Genomic DNA, 26137 nt, shown 5'->3' on the forward strand with positions numbered 1-26137 from the left:
ATACTTCATTACAATTAGTCATAACTAGAATGAAAGACTGAAGACATGCTTTTTGAACCCCGTTCAGCCTGAAAGATGTTTAACAGTTGACAAGGCAGTCTATAATTCAAGCAAGCCTGTGTAACTCCTGGAGACAATGCAGAGGGGAAAAAAAAGAGAATCAGCACCTTGAGCGAAGCTTTACTATCATTAGGGTGGAGTCTCTGCTGTTCTTTCTGCTGTTCTTTCAAATGGGGCAGGAAGGCCAGACTTTGAATTGTGCACGGGTGAATCCCCTCCCAATTCAACATGAGTGGTACCAGCCGGATCAAATCCTGCTTGGCGGGATGACAACATACATTGCTGTCATTAACCCTGAATCTTCTTTCAAGAAAAACCCTTCTCAGCAGTCTATTGAATTTCCAGTGTAAGTAATCATTTCTCCTCCCCCAACACTTTCATGTTAATGATTTGTGACAGCAGTTTCCTTTTAGCCGAAAATGGGGGATATAAAATCCAGAGAGCTAGAGTGGTGTGGTAGTTAAAAGTAGCAGGCTATAACCTGGAGAACCCGGTTTGATTCCTCACTTCTCCACATGGACCCTGCTGGGTGACCTTAGACCAGTCACAGTTCTTCCAGAAGTCCAAGAGAAGGTAGGCCCGGGCAAACCACCATCAATTTGCTTTGTTCCTTCCTTGAAAATCCAATGAGGTCCAGATTGGTGTTTGGAATACGCTGCCACAGGAGGTGGTGATGGCCACTAACCTGGATAGCTTTAAAAGGGGCTTGGACAGATTTATGGAGGAGAAGTCGATCTCTGGCTACCAATCTTGATCCTCTTTGATCTGAGATTGCAAATGCCTTAACAGACCAGGTGACCGGGAGCAACAGCCGCAGAAGGCCATTGCTTTCACCTCCTGCATGTGAGCTCCCAAAGGCACCTGGTGGGCCACTGCGAGTAGCAGAGAGCTGGACTAGATGGACTCTGGTCTGATCCAGCTGGCTTGTTCTTATGTTCTTATGTTCTTATGTCCCCATATATCAGCCATGATTTTGACAGCACACACACACACACAAACGTATCTACAGGAATTGAAAGTGACCATTGTGAAATCATGGAAGGTGCGGAACTGAGCATACAGGGTCAAGAGGCCTGCTTAACCTTTTCTGAGACATTTATACCCTCTAGATGACTGGAAATATGTGCTGAGAGTTCCCACTTTGCAAAGTGCAGGATGGTGTTTGCTTTCATAAGTTATTTACAGTGCAATCCAAAGGAGAGGGTGAAGCTGCTGAGGAGGCAGTGTGATGCCTGCATGGGCATAAGTGGCATTTATGCTGGCGCAGAGGTATTGATGGGGAAACAGGGAGCTTCACAGGAGTGCGATGGCCGGGTGCCATTGCAGCCACGGAGCCAACATTCCTCTGGCACAAAAGCCCATGCTGGCACTGAAGAGGTGTTCCCAAGGGGCAGAGCCAGCTTTAGTTAACATACCAAGTCCTTTCAGGTTAGGAAAGCCCCATTTGCCAGCAGGGGCGTAACGAGGCAAACTGGAGCCCTGAGCAAAACCTGAGTCGGATACCACCCCCGCATTGGCGGCCACCCCACCACGACCCAAAAATTTTTTTTGCACCAGGTCATTGGTGCCTGCAGGGGTTCATTTTAGACATATCAGCACCAAAATTTCAGTGTATCAGTGTTTGGTGCATTTTTGTTTGGGGGGGCAAAGTTATGGACCCTCAAAAGGGTAGCACCCATCTCCTTAGAATGAGGGATGGGGCACCCCCTTTGAGGGTCCATAACTTTGGCCCCCCTGAACCAAAATGCACCAAACCTGGGGGGTATTATAAGGGAAGTCTCCTGGTGACACACTGAAAACTTTGAGACTGTGCCTTCAGAAATGTCCCCTCCCCCTGACTGCATCCCCCATTGGCAGCAATACAGAAAACTCAATGCAGAACAAAGATTCTTGGGCAAATTTCTGGGATGTTCCTGAAGGGGGTGCATATTTGGATGTATCATACCAAAATTTCAGGGTATTATCTGGAGACTGTCCTGATGTCACCCCCCCCCCCCAAGTTTGGTGCAGTTTGGTTCAGGGGGTCCAAAGTTCTGGACCCTCAAAGGTGTAGCCCCCATCTCCTATTCGCTCCCATTGGAAACAATGGGGGATGAGGCACCCCTTTTGGGAGTCAATAACTTTGGGCTCCCTAAACCAAACCTCACCAAACCTGTGCGATAGCATCAGGAGATTCTCCTGAAACATCTCTGAAATTTTGGTGCTGCTAGCCTAAAAACTGCACCCCTTTCAGGCCAAAAACAGAAAAAACACTGAAAATAGAAAAAACCCACAAACGAACCTGCATTTTTGGCGCCCAACACAAGATGGCACCCTGGGCATCTGCCCACTTTGCCCAATGGGAGTTACACCACTGTTTGCCAGTGCACACTTATGCCAGCAAAACCTGTGGCACAGCCTATGGACTTGCATAAGCCACTTGCACAGGGCACATGGCAAGGTTGCCTTTCACTTCCTGGCCATGGCTAGGCTAGATTTTTAGAAAGTGGTTGGGAACAGCAGAGCATAAATCCAAACTTTTTATCTTCTTCTTGATATTCCAAGGTACGTAATCACCCACCCCGATGCTATGTTAAAATTTAACGATAGCAGTTTCTTTTAATTTGGGGGGAGGTAATATCATACATACATAGATGTAGCTATATGCATGGCTATCAATGGAGTTGAATAAGCAACAGTGCAAGAAGCCTAAAAAGCATTCTTGATCCAGAATCCTTGATTACACTTGATATGGTAACGACTATGAGGTTTGATTATTTTGTTGAAAAAATTGCACCATTTCACAAGAATGGGGAAAGGAAGGTAGAGGAGGAGGAGGAGGAGGAGGAGGAGGAGGAGGAGGAGGAGGAGGAGGAGGAGGAGAAGAAGAAGAAGAAGAAGAAGAAGAAGAAGAAGAAGAAGAAGAAGAAGAAGGAGGAGGAGGAGGAGGAGGAGGAGGAGGAGGAGGAGTTTGGATTTATATCCCCCCTTTCTCTCCTGCAGGAGACTCAAAGGGGCTTACAATCTCCTTGCCCTTCCCCCCTCACAACAAACACTTTGTGAGGTAGGTGGGGCTGAGAGAGCTCCAAGAAGCCTCCACAGCTCAGGCGGCAGAGCTGGGAATCAAACCCGGTTCCTCCAGACTAGATACACGAGCTCTTAACCTCCTATGCCACTGCTGCTCCTGAATGTTGGATTTATACCCCTTCTATCATTCCTGTAAGGAGACTCAATGGTGCTTACAAACTCCTTTCCCTTCCTCTCCCCACTACAGATTAGCCCAAGGTCACCCAGCAGGCATCTTGTGTAGAAGCAGGGAACCAAATCCAAATCCAATTCACCAGCGAATCTACAGGAGAGGGGAATAAAACCTGGTTCTCCAAATTAGATCCCATCTGCTCAACTGTTTCACTGCACTACACCATGGCTAGTGTTAGCAAAGGTTTGAATACACATTGCCATGTAGAAAGCTCTTACTTCCACACCCTTCTTGTGGGCTTCCCAGGACTCTCGTGTAACCTCTATCTGTGGGTTCTGTGGGGCAGCACTTGGAATGAGTTTGCAACAACAAATTTTAAAAACAAAAATATTTACTTTCTTAACATATAACATCAACATTTAACATCACATTTCAAGGTCCAGGTTGCATTTTCAAGTCCTTATATTTAAAGTCTACTGATTCTGCCAAGTCCAATTCTTCTTTGCAAGTGGGTTGGCTCCTGAAGACTCCAAGGGCTTGGTGAACAGGATTCAACATGATGAAGGTTTCCAGGAGAACTCTCACCCATTACAAACACAAAAAGAAACCCTGAAACAACAAACTCCAACATTTACAACATAGCAAAAATAAACAACTACCTTCCCACTAGTTCCCAACAACACTGAAGTTATCTTAACAAGGTGTTAAGGACTTATACAAATCAAGGTCCGAGTCTGGTAGCCTTGTCTCCTCCAAACTACATGAGCTCTGCAGCCTCCTCCTGCTTTGGGTCTCCACCCCTTTCTGGGTCAACCCATTCTGAGCATGGGGGTTACACTCGTACCTGTAGTTTGGACCAGCAGAGATCTTCTTATGTACTTCTTAACTGTACTTTGATTTTTTTTAAAGCCACTGTAATGCAGAATTCTCATGTGAACTAAACTGTTTTCCTTTCAGGTTTGTACCCAAGTTCTACCAACACCTCCTGGCCATGGTATTTGCTGTCAATGAGATCAATAAGAATCCCAAGATCTTGCCCAATGACACTCTTGGATTCCACATTCATGACAACTATAATGATGCAAAGGTGACTTATCATAGAACTCTGGACCTGCTCTTCAAGTCGCATCGCTACATACCCAACTATAAATGTGGAATCCCAAAAAATGTAATAGGAGTAATTGGAGGACTTGATGCTGATTCCTCTTCACGCATGGCAGACATCTTAAGACTTTACAAGATTCCACAGGTGAGTACGATGATGGAAGACCATCAGTTTCCCTCATGCTTCAAACATTAGTTGCTTTCCCCCCTCTTTTTAGTAGTAAAATTTAAGTTTTAGAAAGCAGAAGTATCATGATCGAGGCAATGACAGATATGTTTATTTGTGGATACCTTGAATAGATCTGTGATTAAGTGGCGAAGGAGGTTAAGAGCTCGTGTATCTAATCTCGAGGAACCGGGTTTGATTCCCAGCTCTGCTGCCTAAGCTGTGGAGGCTTATCTGGGGAATTCAGATTAGCCTGTGCACTCCCACACATGCCAGCTGGGTAACCTTGGGCTAGTCACAGCTTCTTGGAGCTCTCTCAGCCCCACCTACCTCACAGGGTGTTTGTTGTGAGGGGGGAAGGACAAGGAGATTGTAAGCTCCTTTGAGTCTCCTACAAGGAGAGAAAAAGGGGATATAATAATAATAATAATAATAATAATAAGCCTTTATTTGGCATAACAATAATCATAACAATAAAAAACCTGAGCATAAATCCAAACTCTTCTTCTTCTTCTTCTTCTAAGTGGTGAAAGGCAATCTTATTTGTTAGTCATTTCAACGTAACCAGTGTGCCCTTTATGAATTGCACAATTACACATAGAGGAAGAAAAAAAAATATAGCAACCTGAAAAGTAGTGCTTTTGGCAAGGAGAACTTTACAACAAGATATTGGCTGGTACCGGTAAACATACTGTATTCAGCAACTGTGAGTGCTCATAATTTATCCCTTGGATGCCAACAGCTCATCACATCCTGAGCTTAACAGCTGATACTTAGTATCAGTGGACAGTATCAGTGGTTGTATAACTTCCTTGTGCTGCAGTTGTGGAATTTCATTTCCTCCTTCCTTCAAGTTGCTTTTGCATCTACACAGTATGCCAAATTCTCCCACATAGTTGTGGAAGGTTATAATTCTCCACATATTAAATCAATCCCTATTTGTTTGTTTGTTTATATATTACATTTCTATCCTACCAATCTCCCAAAGGGACTCGAGCTGGCTTACATATATGCCACAATAAAACAATACAATAAACTAAAAAGAGTATAGAAATATAAACGTTAAAACCAATTTCTAACAAGATGGCAATTGTATTTTCCAATGTTACGGCCACAATGTTCATTAGATTTAGGTACTTAAGCAGTGTCCCCCACAAGAAGATCAATAGCAGTAGTAGAATTGAAGCATGGCAGTAATGTTAAAAAATGGACTGTCCTCTATTTTCAAATCTATTTTCTACAAGCAGAAGGGTTATACTAATTGGACTTTAACAGAGACTCCTTCCGCACATGCAGAATAATTCACTTTCAAACTGCTTTCAATGCTCTTTGAAGCTGTGCGGAATAGCAAAATCCACTTGCAAACAGTTGTTAAAGTAGTTTGAAAATGCATTGTTCTGCGTGTGCGGAAGGGGCCTAAGACTGATTCCGCATGGGCCAAAAACAGCAGTGTGAAAATGGTGTAAAAGGGTTTAAAAGGGTGTAAAAGGGTTTATGCCGTTTTCACACCATTTTCACACCGCTGTTTTTGGCCCATGCGGAATCAGCCTAAATGTTTGAGAAAGTATAACTGTATTCATGATTTTGAATTCATCGTTTTAGGGAGAAAATCAGTATAAAATGCAAACAAGAATGTAAAGTGTATGTTTTCAAATATTTGCTGCTTGAGAGAAGTAACTGAACATTTCTTCTTATCACTCTCTTAATTTTGCTGTAGATTTCGTATGGTTCTTTTGCATCAGCAACGAGTGATGAAACCCGTTTTTTCTCCTACTACCGCATGGTCTCCAGTGAAGCACTTCAATATGTGGGAATTGTCAAGTTACTTCTGCATTTCCGGTGGAAATGGGTTGGGCTTATTAGTTCCGAAGGCGATGATGGAGAACGTTTCTTGCAGGCATTGGAGCCGATGCTTTCCAGGAATGGAATTTGTGTATCCTTCATGGAAAGAATGAAAAAAAATCTGCATTTTGATTATTATCATGGAGCAATTTTTTACTTTTTTAGTAACAATCCAGATTTCCTGGAGAGAAAAACCAATGTAGTTGTTGTACACGGGGATATTTCAACTGTTTTGTCTCTGGCAGGCATTCTATGGGCAACGAAAACATTGACTTTTCTGATGGAAGCGAAATATGTGCAGAGAATTTCTGCAGGGAAAGTGTGGGTTACAACAGTCCAGGTTGACCTGGCATTAATTGTATTCCTGAAGTTTTTCAATGTACAGATGCTTCATGGTGCTTTGGGCTTCACCATCCACACAAATGAGCTAACGGGTTTTCACAAATTCCTCCAGACTGTAACGCCTTTCTGGGCCAAACGGGATGGCTTCATCAAGGGTGTTTGGGAACAAATGTTCGATTGTTCCTTTTCAAATTCTGTGGGTCCCACAAAGCTCAATGAAACATGCACTGGGGAGGAAAGTCTGGAAACTATGCCGGCGACATTTTTTGAAATGAGCATGACTGGTCACAGCTACAGTATCTACAATGCCGTATACGCTCTAGCTCATTCCTTGCACACCATGTACTCCTCCACAGCCAGCTACAGAACAAAAGAGAACAGGGGCAGACTGGATGTGGAGCCCTGGCAGGTAATCTCTCGTCACTGATGGAGGTCCCTTCTTATACTGTGGGCACCATAGACTGGTGTAAAGTCCAACAGTTAGGTTGCAGTGTAACCATGACTTCAAAAGCAAATCGCCAAACTTGAATGGGGATTCAGGTATGGTGGGGGAATTCCCCATGATTTCCAATGTCCTGAATATTTCCATCTCAAATCTGAAAAAACATGATGTCCACTGCCATAATTGAATAACTACAGCCTTTCAAGTGGTTTTCTTCTAGATTAAAGGCTCCAAGCCTCTTCCAGAAAGCAGTTTCAATATCTTTGATAATTTTACAGTGGCTTTCATCCTCTCTCTCTCTCTGCCTAGCTATACCCATTCCTTCATAGAATATCATTCAACAACAGTGCTGGAGATGAAATTGCATTCAATGATTGTGGAGAATTGGAAGCTGAGTTGGATATTACAAATGTGGTCACTTTTCCTAATAATTCCTATGCCCGTGTGAAAGTTGGAAAGTTGGATCCTCACGCACCTGCAGGGAAACAGCTCACTGTGCAGCCGGATAAAATTGAGTGGCACCATAATCTGAGTCAGGTAAGAGAAATGTGCAGTGTTCCTCAACTGAAAAAAAACAGTAGGCTTCAGGCCCCAACATTTTTCTGTAGAGATGATTTTTGAAGTAACAGATGCAGAACTGCCTCTTTGAGCAGCCAAAGGAAGTAGTTCTTGGTAGTGACTGATTTATAATAGATACGAAGGTTTGTTGATGTGATTCTTATGTGATTTTAGCATCACCTAATTCACATTAAACCTGCAAGGAAATTTAGCAATGTTGGTGCCGCGGTAAAACAAGATACACTAAAAAGTGCATGAAAATCCCACGAAGATTCTTCATTGCTGAAACAAGAACAGGGGGATTTTCAGTCCCGTCCAAAGCCTGAGGTGGCCCACCTTCAGATGGGTTCTACGCAGCACAGGGAAGCAAGAAAAAATAAAAATTCACCAGCCCACCTGCAAAGCCCAACATTGCCTGAAACAGAGGCCCTTTCCGCACTTACCTTTGTCTGAGGGTTGCTGCGCACAATTCCCAGCGCACGCAATTCCTGGCTCGCGCCTTGGTTTCCCCACGACCCCGCGTTCTGTGCAGGGTCATCAAAAGGTGCCATTTCAAAAGGCGCCAGGAATTACACGCGCTGAGGGGGTGCGAGAGAGGCAGCGTTGGGGCGGCTGCGTTCCCACCGCCCCTGAAGTGGGGAGTGCAGCTGGACCCCACGCTACTTGAGGAGAGTAGCGCAGGGCTTAAGGTAAGTAAGGAAAGGGCCAGAGTTGTGCCCCAGGCCGTGGCATTACCAAAGCACCAAAGCCTGAGGGGTAGCCAACTGAAGTCAGATCCACCCCTGGGAATACCCCACCCCCACCCCCATGCTGGCATCTGATAGCACACCAGTGTAGCTCCATAGTGGCACCCACTTCAGGGTTTTGCTGCCACGGAGCTGTAATGAGGAATTGTCCTTACCCTCTCTGCTGGCGGGGGTGTTGCTTATTCCAGCAGAGGAGACAAAGACACTGGAGTGAATCTGCAGCACATCTGAACAGCCCCCCCCCCCCCCGGATTGGACAATTCGCCTTCTTTATTCTGCAAACTGAAGCGCTTTTTTCCTGCACATTTTATCTGTACTTAGAACACTTACAAAAAGCAAAGCACAGAAAAAGCTCACACATTTTTTAAAAAGTACATTTCATATAAGGACTCCCGATTCCGTCTACCTTGAGCTTTAACAGTAAAAAAATGAATACCACTTGCTCTTTAACCACACACTTAAAATCCCAACTTAATACTCGCTACTGATAATTGTGATAGTCACTCTTATTTCTTTACAAATAAATATAATAGGTTCAAAATAATATCTATTTATTCGTTTCTTTCTCCCGCCCTTCATACTTTCTTCTGAAATAGTGTGTCTCAGCTTATAGCAGTTCTGAGACGCTATGTGATCCTGAGGAAATTTTTAGTGTGGGATTCCAGCAGAGGTGGGATCCAGCAGGTTCTCACAGGTTCCCGAGAGTAGGTTACTAATTATTTGTGTGTGCCGAGAGGTGGTTACTAATTGGTGATTTTGCCACAGGATTTTTGCCTTAGTTATGCCCCTCCTCTCAGCAGTAGGCGCGCAGAACTTGAAGCAGTCTAGCAGGAAGTGCACCGGCATGCATGGCAGCCTGCGCCTATGTGCATTCGTTTCCCACCCAAGGACCGGTGTAGCGGCTGCGTCCTTGCCACAGCCCCCCCAGGAATGCCCCGCCCCCAGAATGCCCAGCCACACCCCCGTCGTGCCCCACCCAGCCCCATTGGCGCTACGCCACAGTTTGAATCCCACCACCATGGGAACCTGTTACTAAAATTTTTGGATCCCACCACTGGATTCCAGGTTACATTTAACAAAATAAGATTTTATTTGTATATCTTCTTTGCATTAAGCATTTCACAAAAGAATACTATGAATAAAACAAAATGAGAAAACACCTTCTGCTGAGGTGACTTTCACTTTACCTCAAGCTGCTTTCTCGCACCTTGACGTCTCTGAGATCATCTCAGGATTTGACTCCATTTCTATTTCCTCACTCTCAGTATAGCCCAGACTGACTCTCACTCAGTCTTCTGTACAGAATGCTCTCTCTCTCTCTCTCTCTCTCTCTCTCTCTCTCTCTCTCTCTCTCTCTCTCTCTCTGGGCGTTTCCCCACTTGCCATGACCCCCCTATGCTGGCCCGGGTGGACGGGCATAGCCCTAAGATCGGCCCAAAGCATGTCCCTCTTCTGCTATTTGCAGATGATGCAGCCCTACTGTCCCTCACTCGTGTGGGTTTAACAAGACTCCTGCATAAATTCATCAACTTCTGCGAGACAAATGACTTGCAGGTGAACTATGATAAAACTAAGATTCTGGTCTTTGGGAAAAGTAACAAAAAGCAAACCTGGAAGATAAAGGGCCATTATATCGAGCAAGTAACAACTTTCAAGTATTTAGGACTCTGGTTCAACAACAACCTGTCATGGTCCACTCATCTAAAGTATGCACTGGCCCGGGCTCAATCAAGTGTTGGCGCCATTAAGAGGTTCTATTACTCCAGGGGTAACCAATATATCCCCCCAGCTCTGCAAGTCTTCCAAGCGAAGGTGAGAGCCCAGCTACTCTATGGAGCTCCTATTTGGCTAATTCCGAATAACAGCATTATCAAATCATTCCACTCCAAATTCTTGCACAAATTATTTGGCGTGCCAAACTGCGTCCCATACACAGTCTTATGTTTAGAATCTGGCCAATATTCTATAGGGGCCACTATTTGGCTAATCATTATAAAATTCTGGTGAAATATTCACTACCGAAGCTCCAGAAACTCATTGACCCAACTTAACCTTGAGTGAACTCCACCATTCGAAATGGGGCACAATAGTTACAGCAAAGATCGGGGAACTGGGCTATGACAGTGACTCCTTCAATATGCTAACCTTTACTGAAACTTTTGCCCTCATTAAAGAGAGGCTGTTAGCAATGGACTATCAACAACTGCAGAGCTTGGCGAATAAATCTTGTTCACCAACAAATATGTCAATTCCTTTCACGCAGGGATACCCAGCCTACTATATTACAGCGCTCACAAATCCCATACACAGGAGAGCCTATATGCTGGCTAGATTTAACATCATGCCATCTCCACTACACAGAGGAAGACTTAAAGGTCTTCCAAGCGATAAGAGGTTCTGTACCTGTAGCATAGGACAGCTGGATTCCATCCCACACATCCTCCTGAACTGCATATTATACCAAGAACTCCGATCCAGCCTGCTATCCCAAGCTATAGACCCTATGATTGATTATACTGAATCAGACAAAGTAGTTATGCTTTTAAACTGTCAGGATTTTCATTGTTGCCTTATAGTGGCAAAGTTTTTGCCAGAAGTTTGTAAACTGAATGTATGACAAACGCGAAGTTTTTTACTATTCACTTTTTAACTGGAACTGTATTTTATATTATCGTGTATATGCCAATATAGGCTTATTGAAATTGACCCCCCTATGCTGCGCACTGCTCACAGCACGCATCATTTTTGGCGTGCACCCGGGCTTCCCCACGACCCCATGCTCTGCATGGGGTCATCAAAAGGCGCCGTTTGGAAGAGCACCAGGAATGACGCGCGCTGAGGGGGTGCGACAGCGGCAGCGTCGGGGTGGCTGCGTTGTCACCGCCCCTGTAGTGTGGAGTGCCGGGGGACCCCGCGCTACTTGCCTACAGTAGCGTGCAGCTACTGGTAAGTGGGAAAACGCCCCCCCCCGTCTTTCTCAGTTCAGCATATAATAGTTTCTCTTTCATTAAAAGTTCTCTTTTAGAGTTCACTTGTTCTCTGTTTCATACTGCAACAATAGATGATACTGTCGAAGGCTTTCACGGTGGGAATCACTAGGATGTTGTTGGTTTTTGGGGTTGTACACGGCCTTACAACCCAGAAAACCCACAACATCCTAAAAGATGGCACATTTGAGAAATAAGATGGTCATCATTTGTACGTAATTACATTTCAAAGTCAGTTTTGGTATTTTCAAAACCGTACAGTCTTTGATCTAACTTAAATCTCTCGGATAATTGTGAATAAGGGAACCAGTCAAAAGCAATGCCTTCTGACAATCATTGTCTGTTCAAAAGTCATTTCCTGTCATCCATTTCAGTTCAAAAGTCATTTCCTGTGTAAACAGCGCTTTTTATGGCAACAACCACTTCAGTATTCTTGGACATAATCTAGGTTTAAATTTACTGGACATAATCTAGGTTTAAATTTACTGCATATTCTCAATCTGACATTTCTAATGTAATGGTTATGAAAAGCTTTATTTACTTTAACCTTATCACACCATAAATAGGCTTGGATTGGGCTGTTAGTCTTTAAGACAGGCAGAGTATGACATCTTTTCTTCCATTCATCCTTTCTTCCACCTGTCATTATAGCTTTTTAGCCTGCTCTGCTCATTTATAGTTTTCTGAGGGCCACATGTGCTTTGCTATACTCAAGTGTGACTCCTTCCATTCCTCATGGATAGGTGCCTCCCTTCTCTTTATGCGATGACTACTGCCATCCAGGACACAGCAAGTCACAGAAAGAAGGAGAGAAATTCTGCTGCTTCAATTGTGTCCCCTGTCCCAAAGGGATGATCTCACCCCAGATCGGTAAGCAAAGTGCAGTTACAACTATTCATCACATCACCTGTACAAGAATTGTGTGAGGCCACTAGTTAGAGGAGAGATCTACAAGGTAATTTCAATATCCACAATTTGTGAGGTTGAATTGAAAATCATGAAAAGGAGTGAAAGACTATATGTTTCTATATCGTGCATTTATCCAAGAATTTGCAGTCATTGTTTAGAACTGCAAGCATGTTATGGTGAAATACATTTATGCTCAGGTTGTCTTGTTAGGAGCAGCACAGGATTTCATGGCCTCCATGCAAACTCTTTGCCTACCTCAGGTAATATTGAACCTACACATTGTGCAATCACACTTTCAATCTGGTATTTTGTGCTGGGTGGAAGGAACGTGATTGGAGCATACAGAAATGGATGACACTTCCTTTGTCATGGATAGATCACAACCTGCTTGGGGTCTTACAGAGATACCAAGGCTGTTTCTGCACACACGTGGAAATGCACCTCCACAGGCATGAAGTATGCCGGTAAAGGCACAGGGACCGTTCGCTCGCTAGCGTGCACACAGCCCTGACTTCCCCTTCAGTCGGAGAGGTGGCTCCACGTGGGACCACTTCTCGGTGGTCCCCCGCCACTCACCTTCTTGTGCAGTGTCCCTCTGGAGGACTGCAGGGCCCTGCCCACACTGCCCTGCAACCTCTAGAGGTTGGAGGGCAGCATGGGTGGGTCTCTGCAGGCCTCCAGAGGGACGCTGCATAAGAAGGTGAGTGGAATCAATGGGGGAAGCAGCATCTTCCCGGCGGTGCGGTTCGCACCGTGCCGGCGGGAAGACGCTGTTTTTCAAATACTTCGCTCATTGAGCGAGGTTTTCAGGGGCGGCTTCATGCCACCGGGGGGAAAGCCAGGACAGCGCTGCTGCGAAGCCGCAACACGTCCTGCGCAAAAGCTCTCCCAGGGACGGCATTTTTGCTGTCCCTGGGACGCTGTATTTGGCCCAAGACTCCTCAGGGATAGAGAATCGTTTTAAGATAATGGGTCTCCAGAGCCAGAGGGATTCAAACGGTTTTCTAATTGATCTCTGGGATCTTCAAGTAGAAAAATGAGTACCACATGAAAGTGATGGTGGCAAAGGTGCACCTCAAAGATGCTGCAACCATTATTGGTTTCTCTCTGTAAGAAAAAAACATGTCACATGAGCAGCACGTATTACTTGTATACTTTAACATTTTAAAGTAGACCTACACAAGTTCAGTTCCCAGCACAGCAGGCTAAAAACACTTTGTGCTGTGACTAGCCCAAGGTCACCCAGCTGGCATGTGTGGGAGTGCACAGGCTAATCTGAATCCCCCAGATAAGCCTCCACAACTCAAGCGGCAGAGCGGAGAATCAAACCCGGTTTCTCCAAATTAGAATGCACCTGCTCTTAACCACTATGCCACTGCTGCTCCTTCACCTTGAACCCATTACTCCTGGTCCTGATCTCTGGAGCAGCAGAACACAAGCTTGCTCCCTTACCAACATGACATCCCTTCAAATTTCTAAACATGGCTATCATGTCACCTCTTAACCTTATCTTCACCAAACTAAACATACCCAGCTCCCTAAGTCTCTCCTTGTAAGGTATGGATGCCAGACCTTTTACTATTTTGGTTGCCCTCCTCTGGACCCATTCCAGCTTGTCAATATCCTTCTTCAATTGTGGTGCCAGAACTGTACAAAATATTCCAGGTGAGGTCTAACCAATGCAGAATAGGTACAATTACATCCCTTGATCTAGACCAGGGGTAGGGAACCTGCGGCTCTCCAGATGTTCAGGAACTACAATTCCCATCAGCCTCTGTCAGCATGGCCAATTGGCCATGCTGGTAGGGGCTGATTTTTTCCAGATGACATCCAGTGCAGTTTATTGACACACACAGATTTCAAGCAGCTTTTGAGGCAAATAAAAATACATATAAATAATAAAAATTAAATAAAGTGCAATCGGGTTAGGAGCACGCCAGTCTGAGACGGCAGGGCACTTGGCACGGGTGCCAGCCCCTCCCTGGGGTATGGGGGAGCGGACTGTGGTGCGCTATAGGGAATAGCCAGCTGCCTTTACCTCCCCCCCTCCTCCCACAGGAAACCCGTCCCTTTCCTAGTAGCACAAAGTGGCGCCATTCACTGCATGGGAGTCCAGCCTCTGAGATGCCCTTGACCAGCAGAGGGTGGCACAGCAGTGCCATCTCGAAGCCGCTGCCCCTCCGCTTCTTGTGATAGCTGCCATTGGGGGGTGGGGGGCTGCTCTGGACTGTGGCCTCACTTGCAAGCCCAGGGAGAACGGAGAAAAGCGACCAAAAGAGAGGGAGTAAAGGACACAAATGTATTTCTTTCGCTCCCAGCCTCAACTCAAAGACAATGTGGGGAGAGGAATAAACAGGAAGAGCAATGTGGACTGCAGGGAAGGTAGAAGAGGGTCTATGGGAGGGGGGGCTTTGGGCCTCCAAACACGGGTTTTGGGGGGTGGGGGAGCTTCTGCAGAGCTGCATCGGGCTCTCCATGCAACTGCACAATCCTTTGCAAGACTGCAGCCCCTCCCTCCCCAGAGGAACATGGGGGGGGGTGACTGAACTCCCAGATGGGGAGCAGCAGGAAGGGGCTGCCATGGTAGGGGCTGATGGGAATTGTAGTTCCTGAACATCTGGAGAGCCGCAGGTTCCCTACCCCTGATCTAGACACTACACTCCTATTGATATGGCCAAGAATCACGCTCGTTTCCTGGCCACCGCATCACACTTTCAGTTTGATGTTCAGTTTATGGTCTACTAAGACTTTCAGATCCCTTTCACATGTAATGTTGTCAAGTTAGGTGTCACCCATCCTATATCTGTGAATTTCAAGTTTTCTGCCTAAATGGAGTATCTTACATTTATCTCTGTAGAAATTCATTTTGTTTGTTTTGATCCAGGTCTGTCCAGGTCATTTTGAATTCTGACTCTGTCCTCTGTGGTATTAGCTACCCCTCCTATTTTGGTGTCATCTGCAAATTTGATTAGCATGCCCTCTTTTCCATTATCCAAGTGATTAAAAAATTGAATAGCACTGGGCCCAGGACAGAACCCTGTGGCACCCCATAGTCACTTCTCTCCAGGATGAAGATGAGCCATTGATGAGCACCCTTAGAGTTCAGTCAGTGAACCAATTAGAAATCCAGCTAACAGTAGCATTATCGAATCCACATTTCAATAGCTTACTTGCAAGAATACTATGGGGCACCTTGGAGCAGCAGTGGCGTAGGAGGTTAAGAGCTCATGTATCTAATCTGGAGGAACCGGGTTTGATTCCCAGCTCTGCTGCCTGAGCTGTGGAGGCTTATCTGGGGAATTCAGATTAGCCTGTGCACTCCCACACACGCCAGCTGGGTGACCTTGGGCTAGTCACAGCTTCTCGGAGCTCTCTCAGCCCCACCTCCCTCACAGGGTGTTTGTTGTGAGGGGGGAAGGGCAAGGAGATTGTAAGCCCCATTGAGTCTCCTGCAGGAAAGAAAGGGGGATATAAATCCAAACTCCTCCTCCTCCTCCTCCTCCTCTTCTTCTTCTCTTCTTCTTCTCCTTCTTCTCCTTCTTCTTCTTCTTCTTCTTCTTGAAAGCTTTACTAAAATCAAGGTATGCTACATCCACACAGTATTCCCTTCATCTACCAAGCTTGTCATGCTATCAAAAAAAGAGATAAGATTAGTCTGGCATGACTTGTTTTTCAGAAGCCCATGCTGACTTTTTGTGATCACAGTATTCCCTTCTAAGTCCTAGCAGACCATCTGTTTAATGATCTACTCCAGAATCCTCCCTGGTATTGATGTCAGGCTGACTGGACGGTAATTATTAGGGTCCTTCTTTCTCCCCTTTTTGAAGATGGGGATAACATTAGCCCTCCTCCAGTCCACTGGGACTTATCCTGTTCTCCAGGAGTTCCCAAAGATTATAGCAAGTGGTTCTGAGGTTACTATAGGAGTACCAAACTGCTCTTATTGAGGGTTGAAAGTATTCGTTTAAAGAACATCTTATAAATCTGCACCCTATTCCTGTTCACCATTTTGAGTATTGTAAAAGACGTGTATCTTCTTCTTACAGACATGGAATACTGTATCACTTGCCCAGAAGATCACTATCCAAACAGCAATCGAGATCACTGTATTCCCAAGACCCCAAACTTCCTCTCCTTTGTGGAACCTTTGAGCATTCTGTTAACCTGCTTAACTGTTTTCTTTTCTCTGATCAAGGCTCTGACACTTGGAATTTACATTAAGCACCAGGACACTCCCATAGTCAAAGCCAACAACCGGAGTCTCACTTACATTCTCCTCACCTCCCTCCTCCTTTGCTTCAATTGCTCATTGCTATTCATTGGACAGCCAAAGACATGGACCTGTCTCCTCCGACAAACAATCTTTGGCATCGTTTTCTCTGTCTGTGTTTCTTCTGTTTTGGCAAAAACCATTACCGTGGTGGTAGCTTTCATGGCCTCCAAGCCAGGAAATATTTTTAGCAAATTGATGGGGAGGAGATTTGCATATTCTGTTGTCATTTCTTTCTCTCTTGTTCAAGTGGGCATTTGTGCAATTTGGTTGGGTACTTCCCCCCCATTTCCAGACCTGGACATGCACTCAACCTTTGGGGAGATCATTTTGGAATGCAATGAAGGTTCAGTCACCATATTTTACTGTGTCTTGGGCTACATGGTCTTCCTAGCCACGATCAGCTTCATTGTGGCTTTTCTAGCCAGAAAGTTACCAGGCAGTTTTAATGAAGCTAAGTTCATCACTTTCAGCATGTTGGTCTTCTGCAGTGTTTGGATATCCTTTGTCCCAGCCTACCTGAGCACCAAAGGAAAATACGTAGTAGCTGTGGAGATCTTCTCTATCTTAGGCTCTAGTGCTGGGCTGCTGGGCTGCATCTTTTTTCCCAAATGCTACCTGATACTACTAAGGCCTGAGCTGAACAGCAGAAAGCAGATGATGAGGAATAAGAAGTGATATCGCAACACTCAGGCCGTATCTGCATGGCCCGTTTACGACGGCCTGGGGGTGCCAAAAAAGGCGCCCCCAGGCCGCCGTTCGCACAGGCGCTGCTGCTGCAACGCAGCAGCGGCGACCTGACGCCTCTTCCCTCCCCCCAGGGCGGCGTCAAGCTGCCCTAAACAACAACCCTTTAAAGGGTTGTTGTTGGGGAGGGATCGTCTTCCCTGCGACGCGGTGCGAACCGCGCCGCCGGGAAGACGCTTTCTCCCTCCCCTGCCCCACTTACGGTGTCCTCCTCGTCGCCTACGGGGCATCGTAGCCCCGCCCACACTGTCCTCCGACCTCCAGGCTTGCGTGCGAGCAGGCTCCCGCCCCCAAGCCGACAGAACTCCTGCCGGCGTGGGGGCGCGAGGGGGCCGTGCAGAAACGGCCTCAGGGGTTTTTTTGTGGGGGGAGGTAAATGTTAAAGAGTGAGAAGAACATCTGTTGGTTGTATAAAGACTTAGGTTGTTGTGGGGTTTCAAAGAAGGTTTGGGTACATGGTTACTTGTGGTACAATAAAGCATAGATTCAAAAATAATTTACAAGCCACTATGTTAGAGGGAGTCTGCTCTGGGTATGGTTGAGATACAAAAGGTTTATTGCAAGTGTAACTCCCTTATGGTTGTGCCCAATAGAAGCATTTTCAAGAAAAAAGTGAATATGCAGGAGGAATGACTTACTCAAGATAATTGTTGTTGTATTGGAACGAGAACTGGGAGCTTAAACCACTGGATGAATTAAAAGATATAGTTAAAAATTGAAGAAGAAGAAGAAGAAGAAGAAGAAGAAGAAGACGAAGACGAAGAAGAAGAAGAAGAAGAAGAAGAGTTTTGAATTTATATCCACCCTTTCTCTCCTGTAAGGAGACACAAAGGGGTTTACAATCTCCTTTTCCTCCCCCCCACTACAAACACCCTATGAGGTATGAGGGGCTGAGAGAGCTCCGAAGAACTGTGACTAGGCCAAGGTCACCCAGCTGGCATGTGTTGGAGTGCACAAGCTTATCTGGTTCACCAGATATGCCTCCACAGCTCAAGTCGCACAGCGGGGAATCAAACCTGGTTCTCCATATTAGAGTGCACCTGCTCTTAACCATTACATTATGTTGACTCTCTTCATGGTTTCATTATTATCAATTACTAGAAACATTGAAAGCGGACAACAAAAATATAGATTTTGCCATACAGATAACAGAATTTGAAAATAACCTATGTATAAATGATGATAAATTGATTACTAAAATGTACTAGATGTTATTAAAGTGGGATGCTGAGGAAGAGGGAGTAAAATGGGCCAAAAATGTGGGGAGAAGCATACAAATGGAACAATGGGAAAGATTATCAAAAAAAAGATTTGAAATGTATAGCTTCTTATAACTTGAAAGAAAATTATTGTAAGATGATGCAAAGATGGTATTTGACACCAAAAATTTGTCAGAAACGTATAAGGGAATATCAAACAAATGCTAGAAATGTGAACAGGATGGTTCTTTTTTCATATGTGCTGGATATGTAAACAGGCAGAATTGTTTTGGGATGTGATATTAAAAGAAATGGAAAAGATTTGAAAATAACAATTGAAAAAAAACCCTGAGGCATTTCTGTTGGGATTGATGGGGGAAAGTATTCCTGATCAATATAGAACACTTTTTACATATATGACAACTGCAGCAAGGATTTTATATGCATACAAATAGGGACAACAAAATTCCAACAAAACAAGACCGGATCTTGAAAGTCACAGAGTATGCAAGGCTGATGGCCATTATAAGAGACAAGAATATGGACAATTTTCTGAAAGACTGGAAATCCTTTGTGGACTACTTATTGAAAACATATACAAACAGAGAAACAATAGCATGATTTGAGACTTAAATGAAAACAGCATATTGGATTAAGACAACTTTATAAGAAGGACTAAAAGTTTAAAAAATATAGATGTTAATTATAAGCGCAGAGTTAGATTTATTCTTGGATCCTTAGTGAGGTTGCTGGAAGTCACCGTATGTATGTTAGGTGTTTGTGTATGTGTTCTTTTTCTTTTCTTTTCTTTTAGTATTTTTATTATAAGGGGAGGGGGATTAGATCAGGATGTTTTATCTTTCTATGTAAGTGTTATTTAGATGTGTAAAATAAATTAAAAATGTCATTAAAAAGACTTTGGTTGTTGATTGTATAAAGACTTAGGCTTGATAATTAAAAATTCAGTGATTCTGTCTCTTTTCCAGTTCAGAATCAAATTTTGTAATGCAAGGTCTGGGGAAATATCTTCCATAGTAGGAATAATAACAATATTGTGATAATTAGGTAAGCACTCTTCTTATGTCCCATAGACTTGCTGCTAGTCAGAATGCAGCCAGAAAAGCAGAGGCCATTTCTGCATGGCACAATTATACCAGGTGACAATCGGTATCTTAAAATCCGGGTCTATTTTATCCTGGTTTCTCCCTTCAAATGGCTGCCTGATTCTCTGAAGGAATCGAGTGAAGACCAGATCTTTAGTATTTACGCTGCAAGCGCATCCGTGAATGCGCAAACATCCCCGGTGTCCCAAGTTCTGATTGGCTGTTGTTTTGGGGAGGCAGCTTGAATGAACGTCTCCACCCTGTCTTTTGAATTTGAATTGCTGGTGCCCGCCTTTACACCTGCCCTGCAGTTTTTGGGTAGAGGCACATTTTGTGAGTGGGGAGATCTGAACCTATTGAGCATTGATCCGGATCCAGAGGTCGTGCAGCTGCTGGGTGTGTTTGTGGTGCAGGTGGCGCACCTCCTCAGCATCATGCAATGGTGCTCTCGTTGTGTGTGCCCACTATCAGGAAGAGATGGCCCAGGCATCTCTTCAGGCTGCTGCACTGAGGAGATGCTGCAGTTGGGCATGGTTTGCCCTGGCGGCTGCCCCCCTGCGTACAGGAGCAGGGACTGGTGGCACAAATGTGTAATGGCTTATTGGGACGACAAGGAATGGCTGAGAAGACGTTCATGGGGTTCATGACCAGGAAGACGTTCATGAGGATCATGGACAGCCGTAGACCCCATTTGCAGCATTAGGACATGAACATGTGGGCTGCATTCCAGGTGGAGATGATAGTCTGGCTATCTAGTACATGCCCAGCCCAAACAGTTTCTGCGAGATAAAACAGCAGTTTGGTGTCTGCCTGGCAACTGTAGCAGAAGCCATGCATGAATTCTACCTGGCCATGAGGGTCGCGTTCTTCAGGATGGTTGGCTGTTTTGCAGATGACATGGAACAAGTATGTGGATTCTTGTGTCCAGCTGGAGTCATCCCTTCGTGCAGAGACTGCATGTGCTGAGCTGCTTCTCCCTTTAATTTCTTGGTGTCAATAATCTCGTGTATGAGTTCAGCAAAGTACAGTACAGTACAGTAAACCTTTATTAGGCATAAATAATTCTGCATACAGTATGTTTGTATGATAAACAACAATACAACGAGGAATCCAGTACACAAAGTTAGGATGAATTATACACAAACTTTCTGGAGACCTATTGTGATATCCATATGTTAATGAAAACCGATTTGAATGACTTCTCATGTTTATTACAGTGACTTGAGCCTCAGACATTAAATCAATGTAATTTAGATGGTTTGATACATCGAGGGACACATTTTAGTACCGTCTTTGAGATATTACTTCTGCTAGATATGTAGCGACCATAAAGGTTATCTCAGAAGATGCATCACTAAGTTCAGCAAAGTATGGACTTTGTTTCTGGGGGAGGTGGGGGGGGGGCAGGTTGAGAGAGTTCTGAGAGAACTCAGCCAGTATGCTTCATGTGTAAGAGTGGGAAAACAAAATAAGCCTTTTAGGGACCCATAAAATTGAACCCTGTTACTCTGAATGATGGGGCATCGTTAAATCTAAAATCATTAAGTGAGGCTACTCTTGGACTCTTTGGCCATGCTCCCATCCAAAGAGATTTTTCAAATTACTGAAAAGGAGGTTGCTTGATCTGAAACATCAAACCCTAAGTAAAAAGGCCTCCAGGTCTTGCTCTCCTCTTGCCCTGGGCATTCCTTAGACTGGAAATAGGGGCCCCCAATACTTTCATCAAATAATTGTGCCCAGATTACGAAGAGCAATGATGCTGGCCCGCTGCAATGCTCTTCCATCAGCTGTATTAACAGGGAGATTCATCAAATTCCCTATTATCAAAGGTTATGTACGTGCAATGGAAATTGTGTAGACTCCCTAGACCATATTCTACTCTACTGCCCCCTTTACGCCGTACCCAGAACCAAATATCTGTCAACCCCACTAATTAAAAAAGAGCACGCATCTGTTCACTCTGGCACTCTGATCAGAACTTCATAATCTTTTCCCAAAGCCCTGAGAATTCTGCCTTTTGCAGCCAACCAATCAGCAAAAGTCCCGACTTAACTCCTTGTGGGCGGCAGTCCACTTGAAGAAAATAAGGCTAAGCGTTGGTATCCATTACACCTATACTCTGTCTTACTGAAAGATAGTATGGCGTTTCAGTCATGCTGCCAATGACATGGAGCCATCATTTCTGGTGTGTGATCATTGTGATGCCAGCAATGAACTTTATGTTTGCCACTGCAACTCCCATGACCCTCCCCAAACGGACTGATTTTGAGATCTCTTCCTTCATTTTCTGAAGCTTACGCATGCCACAGAGGGAGAGATGGACTAGCTGAAGGAAGGGAGGGACAGATAATTTTTTAACATGTTGTTTATTGTGTATGTGTGGCAGGATGGTGCACACAGGATACAGTAGTAGTTACTCTTTCAGGTGATGGTAATGGTGAATGTGCATCTCTGTAAAATCTAGAGTGAGTCCCAGAGCCCTTCTTGTTATGAACTGCTGTACAAAGCTTGATCAGAGTCCAGTAGCACCTTGGAGACAAAGAACAATGTTGAGGTATGAGTTTTCAAGACTTTAAAATCTTGAAAAGGAGCAGCAGTGGCGTAGGAGGTTAAGAGCTCATGTATCTAATCTGTAGGAACCGGGTTTGATTCCCAGCTCTGCCGCCTGAGCTGTGGAGGCTTATCTGGGGAATTCAGAGGCTTATCTGGGGAATTCAGCTTCTCGGAGTTCTCTCAGCCCCACCTACCTCACGGGGTGTTTGTTGTGAGGGGAGAAGGGCAAGGAGATTGTAAGCCCCTTGGAGTCTCCTGCAGGAGAGAAAGGGGGGATATAAATCCAAACTCTTCTTCTTCTTCTTCTAAAGTCCCTGAGTCAGAAACAAAAGATTTAACTCTCGAAAACTTATGCTCTGAAATTCTACTGCAGACCAATCTAATACCTTCTAAAATAAACTTCATGAGCAAAGCTTTGAAGGCTGTTCCATCCCTCCAAGCCTCTATCATATTTGAGAAGGTGACTGGATGCCCTGTGAACAAAGCATTTCTTCAGCTATATTTGAAACTTAAGAAGTTGGTGAGATTTGAGTACTGTGACTCTTCTCATGGCATTCACTTACCTCAGCACCCAGGTATAGAAAGGTCACACGGGCAGCCTGTCTATTTCCAGGCAAAACTCTTAAGTGCTAGCTCTAATTTTCTGGCCCTAAATGGTTTTCAGATGGAGGAGTTGAGAGACCATCGCCTGCCATACTGTGCGTCCCATCTTTTCATTTCTTCCTCACCATTCAGTTCCTCCAGCTCTCCGTACCCCTGCATCGAGCAATGAGATGGGTTGTGCCCAGAAGGGTAGATAAAAAATATATGGCTATATGTATAAAATAATGATCACAGCAGCACGTGCAACAATAGCTTTAGGCTGGAAAGAAAAGAAAAAATGGACAATCCAGAAATGGTTGGAATACATCTGGGAAGAAGTGACACTGGACATTTTCGACATAATAACAAAGAATCAACTGTGGCAAGATAAACAGATTGAAATCTTGAAGATATGGACCGTATACGAGGACTGGATGAAAGAAGCTGGAGTCAATGAGGAGAAATGGGAGAAAAGACTACAACGAATGAACTTACTGCTGTTTGTTTGACAAAATTATGAAAAATATAGGGGGGAGGGGGGAAAAGAGGAAAATGTATTGTTTGAAAACAAATGAAGAAAAGCATCAATATAAAATGTAATATTCAATGATACAATAATTTTTTTAAAAAACAAGAGATGGGTTGTGCCCAGAGACAGGACTTTTCAGTGTTGGCTCCTTGCCCCTGGAATGCCCTTCCCTTTGAGGCTCACCTGGCACCTACCCTACTGTGTCATTTAGGCATAAGGCCCAAACAATCCTCCTTGCCCAAACAGTTAATTGCAAACTTGTTCCTGCACCATTTTGACAGTTTGCTCATAATATGACAGGGATGGGTTTTTTTTAATTACTTGGGTTGGGCTTTTAATGCTGAATTTTTAAGCTGTATCATTTTGGAATGTTTTATGATTCCATGCTGTTTGTTGCTTTATCACAGTGATTCCCAAAGTGGGCGCCCCCGCCCCCTGGTGGGCGCTGCAGCGATCCAGGGGGGCTGTGATGGCCACAGGTAGAAACATTAATACATATATCTTTCTGTTTAATTGCTATTAAAATTAAAAAAAATAATTTCCAGGGGGCGCTAAGTAATATTTTTTCTGGAAAGGGGGCAGTAGGCCAAATAAGTTTGGGAACCACTGCTTTATCATGTTCCATTTTGTAAGCCTCTTTGTTCTCTGGGCAAGTGGTGCAGATATGCCCAAAATAAATACATTCCTCCAAGAAGAAGTTGTTCACAATTGTTGCTTTCTCACTTCCCCTCGGGTATTCTCCATTTTTTATTGCATCAAGGGTGGATGGGCTCTCTGCTGGTCCTTCTGAGATCACTATTTCAGCTGCTGTCTCATTATAGAGAAGATGGGATGAGATCAGACAAACATTTTTGCTCCACTACTTCTACAACTAATTATTCTAGGACAATTTTAATAGTCTACCACAAGAGATCATCTTCCCTATAATTATCAGAGCCATGGTCATTTCTTCACCCGTTCCAAAGTCGAGGCCACAAGGAAAGACAAAGCACAAATGAACTCTTCAAGTTCTCATTATAAAGCCCTTGCTGAGCCACTCACAGCAAAAATGAGGGACTAGAGAGAGGCTCTTTTCGTATCGCAACTCAATATCTCTAGAACTGCAAACAAAGCAAAACGTATTATGAGCTGCGCCCGAAACAATCCTGCTCCGATTCCGCATCAGTGGTACCAACCAGGTGAAATCCTGATTGGTGGAATTGTAACTCATTTTGGTTGTGAGGCCCAAGAAGTTTCATTTGTACAGCACCCCTACCACGATGAAGCCTGTGATCCAATGTAAGGAATCCTTTGTTCCTCTAATGGTGACGTCTGATTTAATTTTAGCCATTCGGTATAGTTGCAAAACTGAACAGGCATTCTTGAAATAATAATGGATACGTAGTAAGTTTTGGGTATACTAGAATGAAATATTCCTTTTATAATTTTGGCTTTTTGAAATCGCTCAGTGTGTTTTTATTTTTTAGATTTCAGATTTTTCTGCAAACCTGGGGCTTTTTTCAGGTTTATAAAAAAGATGTTTTCCCCATTCACAGCTCCGGTCACCAGATTGAAGTATCTTCACATTTGGCCAACTTTGCTATTTGTGTATCAATACACTGAGCATTCCTGTATGAGAAGGTGTATAACAGGATATTGGGAATTTTTCTCAGCTGAACTAAATATGTGCCAATCCACTCACAGGCCATTTGGGGAATGGTCAGTTTTGCACAAGGCTTTCCGTGACCTGAAAATAAAGTAAAGATGAGACCACTGATATTTGAAAAATACAGGAATTGTTGAGAAGATGTCCGTTTTTTCAACATACAAAAATATTTATGACACAAGTGGCTTGTGACGTTTATCAGTTCAGACTGAACCAAATGTGGAACTAGTGAGGATAAGTTTCATTCCTCAGGTTAAGTATCTCCTGTATTCTAGACAAAAGGCATATAAGAGAAGATGTGAAAGAGATTCTGGCCCTTTCTGCACACGCAAAATAATGCATTTTCAAACCACTTTCACCACTGTTTGCAAGTGGATCTTGCCATTCCGCACAGCTTCAAAGAACATTGAAAGCAGTTTGAAAGTGTATTATTCTGCATGTGCGAATGAGCCTATGTATCATTTAGATAAAGTAATAAATTTCTTCCACATGATTCAGTACAATAAAAATCAGATTCACTGAATGAATTTTTTGACAGTTTACATAGGACAGAAATAACAAAGTTATTCTTTACATTGCTTTGCTGAGAGATACAGGGTTACACATCCTAAAGAGAGCTAGACAAATTCATGGAGCTATAGAGGACCAGTTCTTTTGGTAACTACCAGGAACCTCAAATAGCCACATGAATGCGGGTTTTTGTGGGGTGGATGGAAATGACTGATAGCACAGTCTCCTGCTTATGTGTTTCCACATAGCTGTGCAAAATGAAAAGTGATCCAGATGGGCCATTTGTCTTATTAAATCCATTTATGACCAATACAGATGTCATGCTTGAAGCAGTCCCTTCTCAAACAATAACTGATTTTCTTTGCAGCCCGATAACAAAGTTCTACCAGCACATTCTTGCCTTGGTGTTTGCCGTTCATGAGATCAACCAGAACCCCAACATCTTGCCCAATGTCACTCTTGGGTTCCACATCCATGACTCAACCACAGAGGTGAAATGGATTTACAGGACTACCCTGGACCTGCTCTTCACATCACTTGAATTTGTCCCAAACTACAAATGTGGTACCCATAAAAACATGATTGGTGTCATTGGGGGATACACTTCTGCAGCCTCATCTGTTATGGCAACTCTCTTAAGTCGTTACAAGATTCCACAGGTATGA

The 26137-nt window shown here is 44.1% G+C and overlaps 2 protein-coding genes across 2 annotated transcripts in view; both read left to right on the top strand.

Moving 5' to 3' along the window:
• Positions 1–326: 326 nt before the first annotated feature.
• Positions 327–20356, top strand: LOC125437068 (vomeronasal type-2 receptor 26-like). The gene is made up of 8 exons (XM_048504437.1): positions 327–406; positions 4196–4487; positions 6904–7101; positions 7444–7671; positions 12169–12295; positions 16381–17278; positions 19826–19853; positions 20219–20356. The coding sequence occupies exons 1-8, from the start codon at positions 327–329 to the stop codon at positions 20354–20356; spliced, it is 1989 nt and encodes a 662-aa protein (XP_048360394.1).
• A 56-nt stretch (positions 20357–20412) lies between these two features.
• The window catches only part of LOC125437069 (vomeronasal type-2 receptor 26-like), a 30012-nt gene continuing 24287 nt past the window's right edge, over positions 20413–26137 (top strand). The window contains exons 1-4 of the mRNA XM_048504438.1: positions 20413–20559; positions 22580–22726; positions 24483–24595; positions 25840–26131. Of these exons, the coding sequence (XP_048360395.1) occupies positions 20413–20559; positions 22580–22726; positions 24483–24595; positions 25840–26131 (699 nt within the window). The remainder of the gene's footprint in view (positions 20560–22579; positions 22727–24482; positions 24596–25839; positions 26132–26137) is intronic.

Source organism: Sphaerodactylus townsendi, linkage group LG07 (assembly GCF_021028975.2).
Source record: "Sphaerodactylus townsendi isolate TG3544 linkage group LG07, MPM_Stown_v2.3, whole genome shotgun sequence".
Taxonomy (NCBI): Eukaryota; Metazoa; Chordata; class Lepidosauria; order Squamata; family Sphaerodactylidae; genus Sphaerodactylus; species Sphaerodactylus townsendi.

Coding starts and splice junctions, on each gene's coding strand:
- LOC125437068 (XM_048504437.1), top strand. CDS start 327: ATGACAACATACATTGCTGTCATTAACCCTGAATCTTCTTTCAAGAAA. Junction 7,672..12,168: donor GGCACCATAATCTGAGTCAG/GTAAGAGAAATG, acceptor CCTCATGGATAG/GTGCCTCCCTTCTCTTTATG. Junction 17,279..19,825: donor CAGATGATGAGGAATAAGAA/GTGATATCGCAA, acceptor TTACGCTGCAAG/CGCATCCGTGAATGCGCAAA.